Source organism: Dipodomys ordii, unplaced genomic scaffold (genome assembly GCF_000151885.1).
Source record: "Dipodomys ordii isolate 6190 unplaced genomic scaffold, Dord_2.0 Scaffold48, whole genome shotgun sequence".
Lineage (NCBI taxonomy): Eukaryota > Metazoa > Chordata > Mammalia > Rodentia > Heteromyidae > Dipodomys > Dipodomys ordii.
In genome coordinates this window covers 6,111,195-6,124,910 of record NW_012267264.1, presented here as the reverse complement: position 1 = coordinate 6,124,910, position 13,716 = coordinate 6,111,195, and the positions used below count along the sequence as shown (strand labels likewise).

The following is a 13,716-nucleotide window of genomic DNA, read 5'->3' as shown; positions in this document are numbered from 1 at the left end:
AAAGGATGATTGCTGTAATTATGTCTTGCCAATGTGTACTTAAACTAATTATTCTGTAAATATTCATTGGACTTCTAATGCTGTAAATCACACAACCACTACTCAGTAGTCTATAGATGACAGACTGTAATACTAAAAAAGCAGTTGCTAAATTTGGAGGCAGAAATTAATTCATTTCTTTGCAATAAGAGTCAATTCTGTTCAAGGAATCCATTTAGAAACTACTCCAAAAGAAAAACGCAAACATAGAAGAGTGAGGTAGATCATTTGTCAGTTATCTGGACAATGCTTATTTTCTAGATACTTAAAAATGTTAAATTTAGAGTTATAGGTAATGCCATTCCAATACCCTAAAGAAAAATGTGTATGTATGTGTACATGTATGTGCATTCTAAGGGACCTAATCAGCTCATGTTTACATGTGTGTCTCATGTCTTCTTTTCTGTTCTTTTGCCTTTTTGATGGAGGACCCCTAAATCCATTTTTATTATTTCCTTCCATTGATCTCATATATCTTCAATATCTTCAAACGGCAACCAGAATTTAAATGCATATTACATACCCTACATTATGCAAAATGCTATGAGCACAGGATACTCACTGATTTTCTGATCTGGGCTTACATCATGGATTGACTCACACTGAACCCTGCCCAGGCATAACTGTATCTGAAAGGGCATCATGTTATGCAGGTAAACTGTGAATAGCTAGCTCACATCTGGGATTGGGATGATGGTGGAGCAAGAGGTAGAGAATGTACTGAACACTTCCCAGAATGATTGATCAAAGCAGTGATGACCTGTATTTAGGCAAGTCAGCAATGTGCTAAGGTGAAGGGGCAAAGACCTAAAGGGATAAAGACCTGCACTGAACTCCCAACTCAGTCATTCAGTATTTTTGTTTTCTTAGCTCTACAATGAGGGGAGTAGTTGTTATAAGAAAACAATGAGATAATCTTTGTAAATATAAGATGATGTTAAGCGAACTGAACACCAAGATATGGACGCAAGAATTTTTTTTCTTTGTTGCTGTTGTTTTTTAATGTACTGTGTGATTTTTTTGTTTCTTTTGTATCTTCTTCCCCCCTGTGGTATAACCCCTGTTGTCAATGTATTTGATTCTGGTGTCCTGCATCTTGTATATATATTTTTTTCTAATTTGGGGAGGGGAGGGGAAATAACAAAATGCTGAAACAAGGGTACAGGTTGACCCATTGTAACAATGAGACACACAAGACACTATGTTGAAAATTAACTTTACAACTTCAGGTGGGGACGGGAAGAGTTGGGGAGGTAGGGAGGGAAGAGGTAGTAGGGAAAAACAAAGGAGGGGTAACAATGCTCGATAGGAAATGTACTCATTACCTTACTCATGGAATTGTAACCCCTCGGTACAGTACTTTATGTGGCATGTAGTGGATACAAAGAGGTATTATAGTTATTTCAACTATTATTATGAGTACCATTATGTTCCAGCTCCAAACTTGCAAACCTTGATATTTATATTACAGTTTTCTTCACATGGACAGCATGTTAGAAATTCAGCCAGGAGCAGATAGTCGTTCTACTATCCAGAAAATATTTTCACAATATAACTACAGCAAAATAGGGGCTCAACTCATATTTCACAAGTAAATTATGGTCTGTTAATGTCTGCTCTCCCAGTTTGAACTTGTTGCTTTTATAACAATACAAAACTGAACAGTTGTGTGAGAAATAGAAGTACATATCCTAAATATATAAATGACCACATTGAGATGTCTCCCAAAGTTGTGCTGTATTTATAAACATAATTTTATCTTAAACAGCATCTTCAATATGGATCACATACAATTCAAAATGTGTAAACTGCTTTTAAACATGTTTAAAAAATCTTGCCTAAAGGAGATTAAAAAATGTTTTTTTTGTAGGATTTATATGTTTTCATGTCTGTTTTTGTTTTTGCTGGAGGGGTTTGAGCTCCAGGTTTGTTTTTGCTAAGCAAGCGTTCTATCACTGGAGCAGCCACCCCCACTCCAGCCCTTTCTGCTTTCAGTTATTTTTCAGATAAGGTCTTTGTGCCTAGTGTATTCTCAAACATGACCCTACTACCTCCATATTTCATATAACTGGAATTACAGGTGTGTTACCACCATATCTGGCTTGTTTTTGAGACAGTCTCGCTAACTTTTTTTTTTTTCTCCAGGCTAACCTGAAACCACGGTCCTCTTCTTTGTCTCATAAGTAGCAGGGGTTGTAGCACATACCACAATTTCTGGCCTGAGAGAGAAGTTTTTAAATCAAAATTATAAGTTGATTTTTCACAGGAGAAACTAAATGAAGTTAAAAGTTTTAGGGAAAAATTAATATAAATCTCATAGTCCAAATCTTTTATGATTTTTCATTTTATAGTATTTATCCTAAAATATATCTTGCCAGGCACTCAAATACTTTCTCCAGTGCTGGCTATGATTAATTTATAAAAAATAAAAAAATATGATTCTCTTTCCTTTATGTGTAAAACGAATGAAACATTTTCTAATGACGAAATGCACTGTCCCCTAAAATAATGTTTACTCCTTTTATGATTCAATGAAATTTAATTTGGTTCATTCTAAAATTCTGTGGTAATCTTTTAGTAGTACATATTCTAAAACACAAATGTGAGTGTCATAAAACAGGCCTTGAGAAGGAAATACTATCATTAACCTTACTTTGTGGCTTTTCTCCTAAAGAATGAAAGTTAACAATGACTTTTTCTGAAGGATTCATGAGCTTATGGGAAGTCCCATGATGTAGTTCCCATGATACCCCTCTTTAAGTTGGTCCTTTAATGCAGTCATGTGATAACAACATCTGCTATACATCTGCTCTTTCCTAGGTCTATGTTATAATGACTAAAACTACAGAGTTAGAATTGGAAGGAAGGAAGAAAGGAGAAAGAAAGAAGGAAACAAAGACAGAGGGAAAAAGGAAAGAAGGAAGGAAGGAGAGAAGGAAGGAAGGAAGGAGAGAAGGAAGGAAGGAAGGAGGGAGAGAGGAAGAAAGGAAGCAAGAACAAAGGCAAAGAAAGAAGGAAAATACAAAAAGAAAGAAGGAAGGAAGGAGGGAAAGAAAAAAGAAGGAAGGAATGGAGGGGAAAGAGAAAGAGAAAGAGAGAAGGGAGTGAGGAAGGAAGAAAAAAGAAAGGAAGGAAGGGAAGAAGGGAGGAAAGGAGGGAAGAAAGCAAGCAAAGAAGGAGAAGGAAAAGAAAGAGAAATAAGGAGAGAGAGAAAGATGGAATAAAAGAGGGAGAAAGAGACGGAAACAAGAGAGAAAGAAGTAGGAAAAAAGGAAGGAAGGAAGGGAAGGAGAGAGAAAGTGAGGGAAGAAGAGAGGGAGGAGAGAAAGAAAGGAAGACAGAAGAAGAAAAGAAGTGAAGAAAAGAAGGAGAAAAGGAGGGAGGGAAGGTGGATGTTGTGCATGTAACTAATGGGGTCTATCACTGTAATTGAGATTATTTGACTCAGTTATTTTTTCCTGCTCTCACTTCACCATATTCCAATGAGAAAATCAGATCACGTGACTTAATATCACACAGCCAATTCAGGGTACCTTCCATCCAAAAGGGTTATTAGACCTTAGTGAGTGGTTTATGCCTATAACTGCTGCATTCAGGAGGCAAAGACAGGAAGATGGCCAGTTTGTAGGCCTGTCAGGACTACAGAGCAGCAATCTGTCTCAAAATAAAAAAAATGGTTATTTAGCACAGAAAATATTATTATTGGGCTGGGAAGGTGGCTCAGTGGTAGAGTCCTTGCCTTGCAATGTATGAGGCCCTGGGTTCGATTCCTCAGCACCACATAAGCAAAAAAAAGAAAAGAAAAAAAGCCGGAAGTGGTGCTGTGGCTCAAGTGGTAGAGCACTAGCCTTGAGCTGAAGAGCTGAGGGACAGCACCCAGGCCCAGAGTTCAGGCCCCACAACCGGACCCCCCCCAAAATATTTTTATTACCATACACGGTCAGGTGAATGACTATAACAATTAATTTCTCTCACTTTTTTTTTGCAGGATTGCGGTTTGCTGATTCACCCAGAGGAAGCCTGTGGGTTGCAGCCCATTTCTTCAGACTACATTGAAGCCATTTCACACCCTGAACTGAAGAGCTGTCCATCTGGGGACACAAAAGGTGACTAACACATTGGATACCATGCCTTTTAAACAAACATCTTTCATGTTTATCCTTGTGATAAAAATTAGGGTTTTGTGGGAACGGCAATGAATATGATGAGTATAAATTCAGAGTTGCAACATGTGAAATACTTTGGTTAGCTGAATTCTTTTCTCTCCTCCATCTCTTCATAATATTCATCTGCAGATTGCAAGTCTTTATGCCTTTAATTCATTTTCTTATATATTTCATAACATTCTGTGCCTTTTGCCATCATAATGAGAGACCTTGAAATAACTACATATGTCATTAATTGTGCAACATTCCATCAGAGATATCAGCCTCATGAGGATAGTCTGCTTTGTTCATATGATAACAATTCACTTGACACCATAATTTGCACAAAGTTGGTAAGAAAAAAAATATCAAAGAACGGCCAAGGATACAAGTTCAGGTTTAGAGAATTTTTTTCACAAAAATAATCCTTAGGGATGACTATTGATATCCCCCAACTTGTGATCATTAATAGGGGTAGGAGAATTAAGACAACAGAGTCAGATTACAGTGTTAAATCCTGCCTAAGCCCTAAGTAGACCTGAGACTTGTGTGGTGCTTCTCTCTTCATTCCGTTTGATCCTTCTGTAGCCATCTTCTTTCAGTGGAGATATGGGGTCAAACCAGAACTAGGACTAAAAAAAAATGCATCCAAAGTGATAAAATAGCAGGGAACATCTTCTCCAGGCTACTTACCTGGTTACCGTTCCACCCTCCCAATTTCAGGTCCGCATTCATCTAAAAACAAAACAAAAACAAAAAATCTAAGAAAGCACCCAGGAGCACTTCTAACCATGCCATGAACTTCACACTACTGCTGGTTAGGAAATGTGTTTCCCAAATGAGCAGGGCAAATTGCAATTTGGCACGCACAGTTACTAAACGTAGGAATGTCCCTGTTCATGACATGTGTTCTAAATAATAAATTCCAGCCAGTGCGTGGGGAGGGATTTACCCATTATGGTGTGTCAGGTGGTATGATTTGTGAGTCTCTGCTGAAAGAGACATACTCTGAACGTACGAAGGACATTGTGATATATCCAGTTCAATTTTTCTAAATTAGATAACCATTTATGACAATCATAAAACAAGTTAATTGTATTCCTCCTACTGCAGCAAGTCAAAAGTACTTTGACAATCACTTTCATGAGTGTAGGATTTCCTGTGTAGTGGCTGCTTGTTCTTGCCCATTCAGTGTGCAGTCATGTCCGTCCAGCTCTGCATGTGATGTCTCTGCGTTTAAGACCTTGAAGGAAGGGTTGGTAAAGACTAGCAGACTTGCTGGTACTAGATCACATGGGTTTAACATGGCACAAGATTGGTTCCTTCTAGGAAAGTCCTCCTATGTTGACTGCTAAAGCAAGCTTGAAAATTCAAGCCTTCTGTACTCATTACCTTACTCATGTAACTGTAATCCCCCTGTATAGTATTTTTACAATAAAAATATATACAAAAAATTCAAGCCTTCTTCTTCCAGTTCCTTTCCTACCTCTCTTACCACCTATCAGCCTCTTTGCCTCCATTCATACTGATAAAGCTGTCTCAGGGCTCCTGGCTCTTTTCCATACTCTTCCTCCCAGATGAAAGACCTATTCCTGATGCTGTATCTTCCTCTCCAGGGAGCCTTTCTCCACTACATTCCCTGTCTACCTTCTCCTCTGTGTTCCAGAACAACCCTAGGAACAAATCTCCAATGACACTTGTCACATTCTGTTTGTGTGCTTACAGGTTTCTTTCTCTCTGACCATCAGGTATGGGGAGGCCACAACACAGGGGAATTCAATGTTGGGAAAGCCAGTAAAAATAAAAATGTATGTTCATTTCCTTTTTATCTAATCATTTTCATCCTTAAGTTTTGTAATTGACGTAATACATAAATACAGGAGTATCTGTACATATATTATTACAGTGTGCGTGGACTACTACGTCAAAGGTGCCTGAGACATGCATTTTACTGATGACTTCCCTAGATTAGTTGTTTCTCCAGAGCTTGAATTGCCCTTATTCATCTTGTAGTGTGTAATATATGACTAAGTAAGATTACTGAATTGAAGACCCACATTGTTCTCTGCCTTCCACTGAAGACATTGAGCAGAAAGGGCATAGTCACTATGATGAACTTTTCCTCTCATGGCTCCTAAAGACCCACAGATGCAGAGTTATTGAGTGAGGTCAGGTTACTGTTCAACAGAAGGTATTATTTGTTGTCAGAGATTATTCTTTCTTTGGTTGCAGAATCCTGTCTTGTTGAAAAGACAAGTTGTCTTCGACAATAGCAATGGAAGGATGTGTTTCCTTAGGAGGTCTAAGTTTAGCTTACATGGTCAAACAGACTGGTCCCAAAATCCCATTTTAATAGCAAATTATAGTTATTTGAACCTAACATCCCCCATGGGCTAAGCAAACACTCTACCACTGACCCATATCCTCAGCGCCAAGGAATCTATAGTTTTTACAAGACAATATACTGATGTAAACATGTCTTTTACAACAACACTAGCTAATAATATACTTTTGAATTCCTGTGTTTTTATTCTGATATTGATCAAATAACTTATCTGTAAGATAAAGTCTGTGACTTGAATACAATGTTCAAGAAAAAAAATAATTCTATTCTGGAGAATGAAGAAATGTTTATTGTGATCACTGAATGAGAATTAACTAAGGACAACAACTCAACAACTCAAATTGCATTTTGTGTGTGTGTTCACTGGTCCTGGGGCCAGAATTCAGGGCCTGGAGCTTGAACCTGAGACCTGGACACTGTCCCTGAGCTTTTCTTGCTCAAGGCTCTATTATATAAGCCATAACTCAACTTCTGGCTTTTTTATGATTAATTGGAAATAAGAATCTCATGGACTTTTCCACCCAGGATGGCTCTGAACTGTGATCCTCAGATCTAAGTCCCTGAGTACGTGTGAGCCTATTATATTACAGGTGTGAGCTACTACCACCTGGCTCAAAGTACATTTTAAAGGAGGTAAATAATGAAAATATTTCATTATGCTTTTTTTTTTTTTTTGCTGGTCCTGAGGCCTGAACTCTGGGCCTGGGCACTGTTCCTCAGCTCTTCAGCTCAAGGCTAGTGCTCTACCACTTGAGCCACAGCGCCACTTCTGGCTTTTTCTGCTTATGTAGTACTGAGGAATTGAACCCAGGGACTCATGCATGCAAGGCAAGCACTCTACCACTGAGACATCTTCCCAGCCCCCATTATGCTTTATTTGTCCCAGTAAATGATGACAATATTCTAATAATTCTAATACTGAATGTATAGATTTTTAAATCGTAACAAAAACCAATTTTGTTTCTGACAACTATATAGCCAAGAATCAGTGCTAATATTTACATGATTTGTATATAACTGTGGACCCTCAATAATAATATTTGACTTTTTCTTAATTATTATCACCCAATCGAATCCACTACTATATCTGAAATCTAACTTGCATTCCACATACACCCATAACTACAAAAAATAACTTATCATACAGCTTAGTGTCATTCCTCAGAATGTTATTCCTTAAAACATGTGTCATAGTCTATTTCAGAAGGCATAACCTTGATTCATTCAGTGTTTAAATTTATAACATAGAATTTATATCCCTCCTTCTGGACAATTGTAGTCAAGAATTGGTGTCATTTAAAATGCCAGAAATTTCCGTCCTACAGATGTTATACAGATGGCTATTTCGAACAGCCGCAGTAGTTCTCAATAAATAAATTCACAAAAGGCAAAGGTTATGATGGTATAAATATATAGTTGGTAGAACCATTAGTCTTCAGAGACCAAATCAGGCATCTTATATATGCATATGATTTTATGCCCACATACTAATTACATCCATATTTGAGTCTGACTATGAACCATTATTTTCTTCATGCTAAGCAGCAAGGGCCCAAGGGGGGCCTCCATGTGCAAAAATTAGCTATCAGCAAGGATGGGAGATACAGAAGTCTGGGTGTTCATAGGACATGGATACTCTGGGATCTGGTGAAACTTACAGAAAAACATTTATGGCCCTCACATACTGTCATTCCATTAAAAAGAAAATCAGCAGCAGTTGTTTAAACATAGTCTTAGCCAACACATGAGCCCTTTGAATAAATTCAGCTTTTTAAAATAAAGAAAAAATCATTACAACAGCCAGTTTGTGTGTTTTCTTATCAATGGTACCAAAGGAACCATTGTACATATATTATTTTCAGCTTATGATTTTGCACTAATCTAGACTAGCAGGATAGCAGCACCAACAAATTGGAGACTTGATTTGGTCAGGTCTGCCATGAGCTGAATGGACTGCCGTATAATCTATTTAACTCTTTGTGCCTCAGATTTCTTCATCTGTAAAGCAAGAGGGTGGAAAGCACAGGCTCTATGTCTCTCCTGAATCAAGCAAAGCTGATTCTGTAGATCCAGTGATTGCAAAGTTTGGTAATAAAAAGGCTGTCTTTTCTTCAGGGGGATTTTCTTAAGGCATCTATCAACAAAGTCTAACTTTGAATCAAATAGTACTGGAAGAAGCCAAGCAAGGATGTGGAGATGGTAGATTGCTAGTTATAAACCATGTATATCAGACGGAAATTAGAAAGCAAAGAGGTGCTTAGAATGAAAAAGAAAATCTATAAAAATGATTTTGCCAGTGAAACAGGCACTGAAGGTAATCTTCACTTTGCCATTCACAAATTGAAACTTCTCTCACATTTATTTTAATAATATTGCTACTTGCTACATATGAAAACTTTGGAAATATCTTTTGCCTAGCAGCTCTACTTTTTCCTCAATGGATATAGTCTATGTAGGGGCATGTCAGCATTCAGTCTTGTTTCTGTCATGTTTACCCCTTCCTTCTACGGTACTACCATCATAGAAAAATATCTCTGAATCTTACCTATCCGTAAAGCTCTGTTCACATCATTCTCTCCATAGAAGCTTCCAGAAAATCCTTACCTCCATGACATTCACTTTATTCTGAATCACCATGGCTTACTTGGAGTTGGGCATGGAACATGGAATAAAAGATACTGATAACCTACTAGGTACTAGGTACATGGCAGATGCTGTTCACAGTTTTCTTCTAAATAAATAAATTTATTTTCTCTCATCTTTGGAAGCTAGACTTGGTTTATAAACATATAAGTAAATATGTTAGGTGCTATGCAAGTGTATATATACAAAAGTATTAATTGAAATATGGTAGATTCAAGGGGGACTCAAATAATGTAATTTCTTAGAAAGGAAAAGTTGAATGAAATAAACACCAGCAAAAAGGTACTTGAAGGAAGAATGGGATCAAAGGGAGAGGAGTAGATGAGTGAAGAGAAGTGGGGAGAATTCATTCAAGAATTCAATGTCGGGGCTGGGAAGGTGGCTCAGTGGTAGAGTGTTTGCCTTGCATGCATGAGACCCTCGATTCCTCAGTACCACATAAGCAGAAAAAGTCAGGAATGGCACTGTGGCTCAAGTGGTAGAGCTCTAGCCTTGAGCTGAAGAACTGAGGGACAGTGCCCAGACCCAGAGTTCAGGCCCCACAACTAACCAAAATACTAATTCAATATATGTTCTATAAAATTAAGAAAAGTCAGGGAAGAAGTAGGCTCAGAGGAATGGGTGAGGATGTTAATACATTTTATTTTAAAACTGTTAAAATGGTAACTGTAAAAATGGTAACTCCTTTGTATAACTACTTTTAAAATAATTTGAAAAATAAATTAAATCATGAGTAAATTAAAAATAATTTGTTTAATTTAGACAGTAAATTGCAACTTTGGCTATATACCAATGGAATCACCAGAAAGGTATCAATAAAACCACTTAGACCTATGTCCAGCTCCCATGCCTAGTGATTTTAATTTCATCAGCTTGAGCACAGGAATTTTACAAAGTTTTCTGAGTGACTATGTTGCAATTAAGCTGAAGTCCACACAGCTACTTGGAAGAGACAGGGTTCAGATTTATGTTGCTTTTTCACTACCAAATAATTGTACTTAATTACGCATCACCTGTTAAGATGCTATAATTATTTTTACACGCATACATTGTCACCCTTAAACTTGAATATCAGTTATTGAGATTCAATATTACAGCTAAGACTATGGGCTCTGGAGAAGGTCATTGAGCTTAACCTGGTTCCACCACCTCCTTGTTAGAATCAATAAATTACTTAAGCTTTCTGAACTTCAGTTAAAAAATGATAACAGAGTTGTTCTGAGGTTTAAAAAAATAAGCAAAGATATGGAAGCACTTAAATTAATCTTGGCATTCAGGAATATCATAAAAACTGTTAGTTATTTTTAAATTATCTTGGTTTTTTAATGCCAATAGCAGATAACACTTTAATAGGATAGATGCTTAATGCTTTCAATTAAAATACACAAGAGACCTGTGTGTATAGAAATGGAGTACCATTTGCCATTGCTGAAACGATGTAGAATGTACTTAGTGGGAAGACATTCAATAGGGCACTTTTTTTGGCATTCTTATCACACTTAAGAAGCAAATTAAAGAAAGCCAGTATTGCACCTGCGTTTCTTTTGAATTTCTGGTCTGTATTTCTGCTTCAGTTGACAGTATGTCACTAATGTGGTTCTGTTGTACACATTCTTCCCTCCACTGCCATTCATAATCCTCTCATCTCCTGTCACTTTTATTTCTTTTTTCTCACTTACTTTCTGTTCATATGCTTATACTTTTTTCCTTTGGCCAGTTAGTAACAGCTGTAAACTAGATTCCCTTTTCTATTTTATTATTTATACCTATTATTTTTACACAAGCCCTCACATATACAAGTCTGATACCTCCATGGTTCCTGACTATAAATTTACCTTATTCATGGCCTGAAGGTAGAAATTCTACCAACTAAAATTCATAACACACCAGAGATTTTTTTCTAGGAGAATACAAATACTACCTTTTCTTTATAATTGGGAAAATTTGCCAGTCACTAAAGGTAAATATAACATTAACTGTGCCCTTTATATACATTACTCTATTCTGTGCTCATAGTGGTCATGTGAGAACACTGAACAGATAAGAAATAAAAGAGACTAGTTAGTAAAGGCTAAAGATTCTTGCTGAACAGACTGTCAGTCAAATTAAGAACTAATAGCTCATCTCCAAAATAATATATCATTGAAATACTTACAGAGTATTCTTAATGTCTTAAATCTCTTGAGAGCAAGGACTATACCTATTATTGGACTGAAAATCTAAATGCATTGGATTACTAAGTATTCAAAGCCACTGATGATTTGAGAAACTCCTAGTGTACTCTGATCCTACTGACATGCTTAGTGATTGAAAGTAAGTCATGGTTGAGTGGTATCTGAGTACTTAGGATACTTTTTATAAGTATATGGCTCCATGTAACAGAGCTTATACTTGAAGTCATCATGAATGTGTTGTGTTGAATCAATACTATATGTATCTCTTCTATTTGGTTGGCAGGTAGCCATTTATGAGCCCAGTGGATTGATATGATAAGATCAAATCTTCTCACAGTAACTGCTATAGTTGTGTGCCATATACTGAGTTCTAAAGCTACTTGCAAGCCACTGTTTCACAGGTAGACACCTAATCAATGGAAGTTTTGCCATCTGTTCCAGGTCAGTGGATTGTGCCTTGCCTAAGCTGTTCAGACAACCGGACCTGTGACTGGAGAGAAATAACTTGGCAGCCCCACAACTGCCAACATGCTATCCTAACTAAGCCTCAACTTCAGCAGTGTCTGGGAGGAAGGAAGGTAGGTTCTAGATTCAGCCAAAGAAGTCTTGAGGTCTTACCACCTGCAGCACTAAAATCCATACAGTTGCATCTGCTAGACCAATTTCTGCTCTTTTCCTCTTCAGAGAAAAACTAATCCAATGCAATTTGGATTTTGGAATGATGTGTGAATATGATCATAGAAGAGCTTTAATAATTCTTGCTCAAGATATTGATTTCACTCCACATCAGTCAATTTGACAAGTGGTGGAGGATATTAAAGTTGTGTCCTGCGTAGACCAATCCCTTGCTGTTGCCACAGCATATATTGGTAAGAGCTTCCCATGCCAACTTACGGTTGGCAGTTCAGAACAGCCAGCCTTGTCACCTGTGGCTGTAGTAGGCACTGCTGCTGAAACAAAGATCTGTAGCTCAGCCCAAGAAATCCAGTGTTCTTGCATGCCAGACTCACTACTAGAGCTTACCAAGTGCATGGCATTGTGTTTAACCCTCTAACCTTGCTGATGTTTTTTCACATTCCTGGGCAGGTCTCACGTGGGCCTCACTGGGCTGGTTTTCCCTTTAGTGAGGCTTCTAAGCTGATTTCTGGGACTTGCAGTGTCTTCTTGCTAGGCATGCTCTGAATAGATAGAGTCCGGCAGAACTCTCAGATATGCGAAATGGGCACATAGACTGAGATGCTTGGTTATCATCAAGTAAGTAATCTTAACTAGACTTTCAAAGTGTTTTGATTAGATGGACATGTCTTTCCTTGTGTACTGTTATATAAGCTGTCATATCTGGACAAGCCTGATTTCAAGAGCTGATTTTTTTTTCTGAAATGGCATTAAAATTTTTGTTTAGACATGGATTGGTTAAGAAGTGTACTCATTCCCTTGCCCATGTAATTGTAACCCCTCGGTACGGTATTTTCACAATAAAAAAAAGACAAAAAACACGGGTTAGACTTCTCTAATAAAAATTAGATTAAGAATAACAGGAGGCAAAAGGTAAGACAAGAAGTTAGGTAACTTCTTCATGATGTCAGTAGAAAAGCACCAACTTCCATGGTTGAGAATATGTGTAATGGTAAAGCAACAATATTGGTTTTTTAACAGGAAAAGGGAAGAAAATAAAAGCTATTTAGAAACATTCTCATACAGTAGGTCTTTCCAAAAGTTAGGGTTTGTGGGGGCAGGGAGTATATCTAATCCCTGCTATAATCTCATTGCTTCAAGCGACTTAAAATTGATTGTATCTATCTTCTACATAAGGAAATTAAAGTTCAAAGAGATGGAATAATTCACTGGAGGTCATACAAGCTTCCAAGTGGTTGTGTTTCATGCCTCACACATTTCTAACCACCAACACAGACAGTCCAGCGTCCACACCTTAGACATAGACCCCCATCTAAGCACCGGGGCTCAGGGGCAATAGATGTTGCAATAGCAGCCTAATATCTCTAAACTCCAAATGCCATTCTGACCTCAGAATTTAGAATATTCAAGACCATTCCAAGGAGACGCCAGAGTCCATTAACCTGGAGAGCAGTGGATCACTACCCCATTGGACATGACATGTTTTATTTTTCAGGCTCATTCTCTTCATCTATAAAATGATAACCGTCCACTTTCGATTAATCGACTTTGTAAGAAGCTAAAGACCTTCTTCCCTGTCTGGTTTAGCAGTAATAAAATTCCATAGAATAGGTGGTTTAAGCAACGGACATTTGTTTCTCATAGTTCTGGGTTGTAGATTCCGAGATCATCATGGTCAGGATTTAGTAGCTTCCATCTTTGCACGACAGACAGAGAGAAAGTATTCTGATCTCTT

At 37.5% G+C, this 13,716-nt stretch overlaps 1 protein-coding gene across 1 annotated transcript in view; it reads left to right on the top strand.

The window, feature by feature from the left end:
- Positions 1-13,716, top strand: part of Cped1 (cadherin-like and PC-esterase domain containing 1) — a 241,432-nt gene that overhangs the window by 192,771 nt on the left and 34,945 nt on the right. Inside the window, exons 16-17 of the mRNA XM_013019900.1 lie at positions 4,028-4,145; positions 11,787-11,923. Of these exons, the coding sequence (XP_012875354.1) occupies positions 4,028-4,145; positions 11,787-11,923 (255 nt within the window). The remainder of the gene's footprint in view (positions 1-4,027; positions 4,146-11,786; positions 11,924-13,716) is intronic.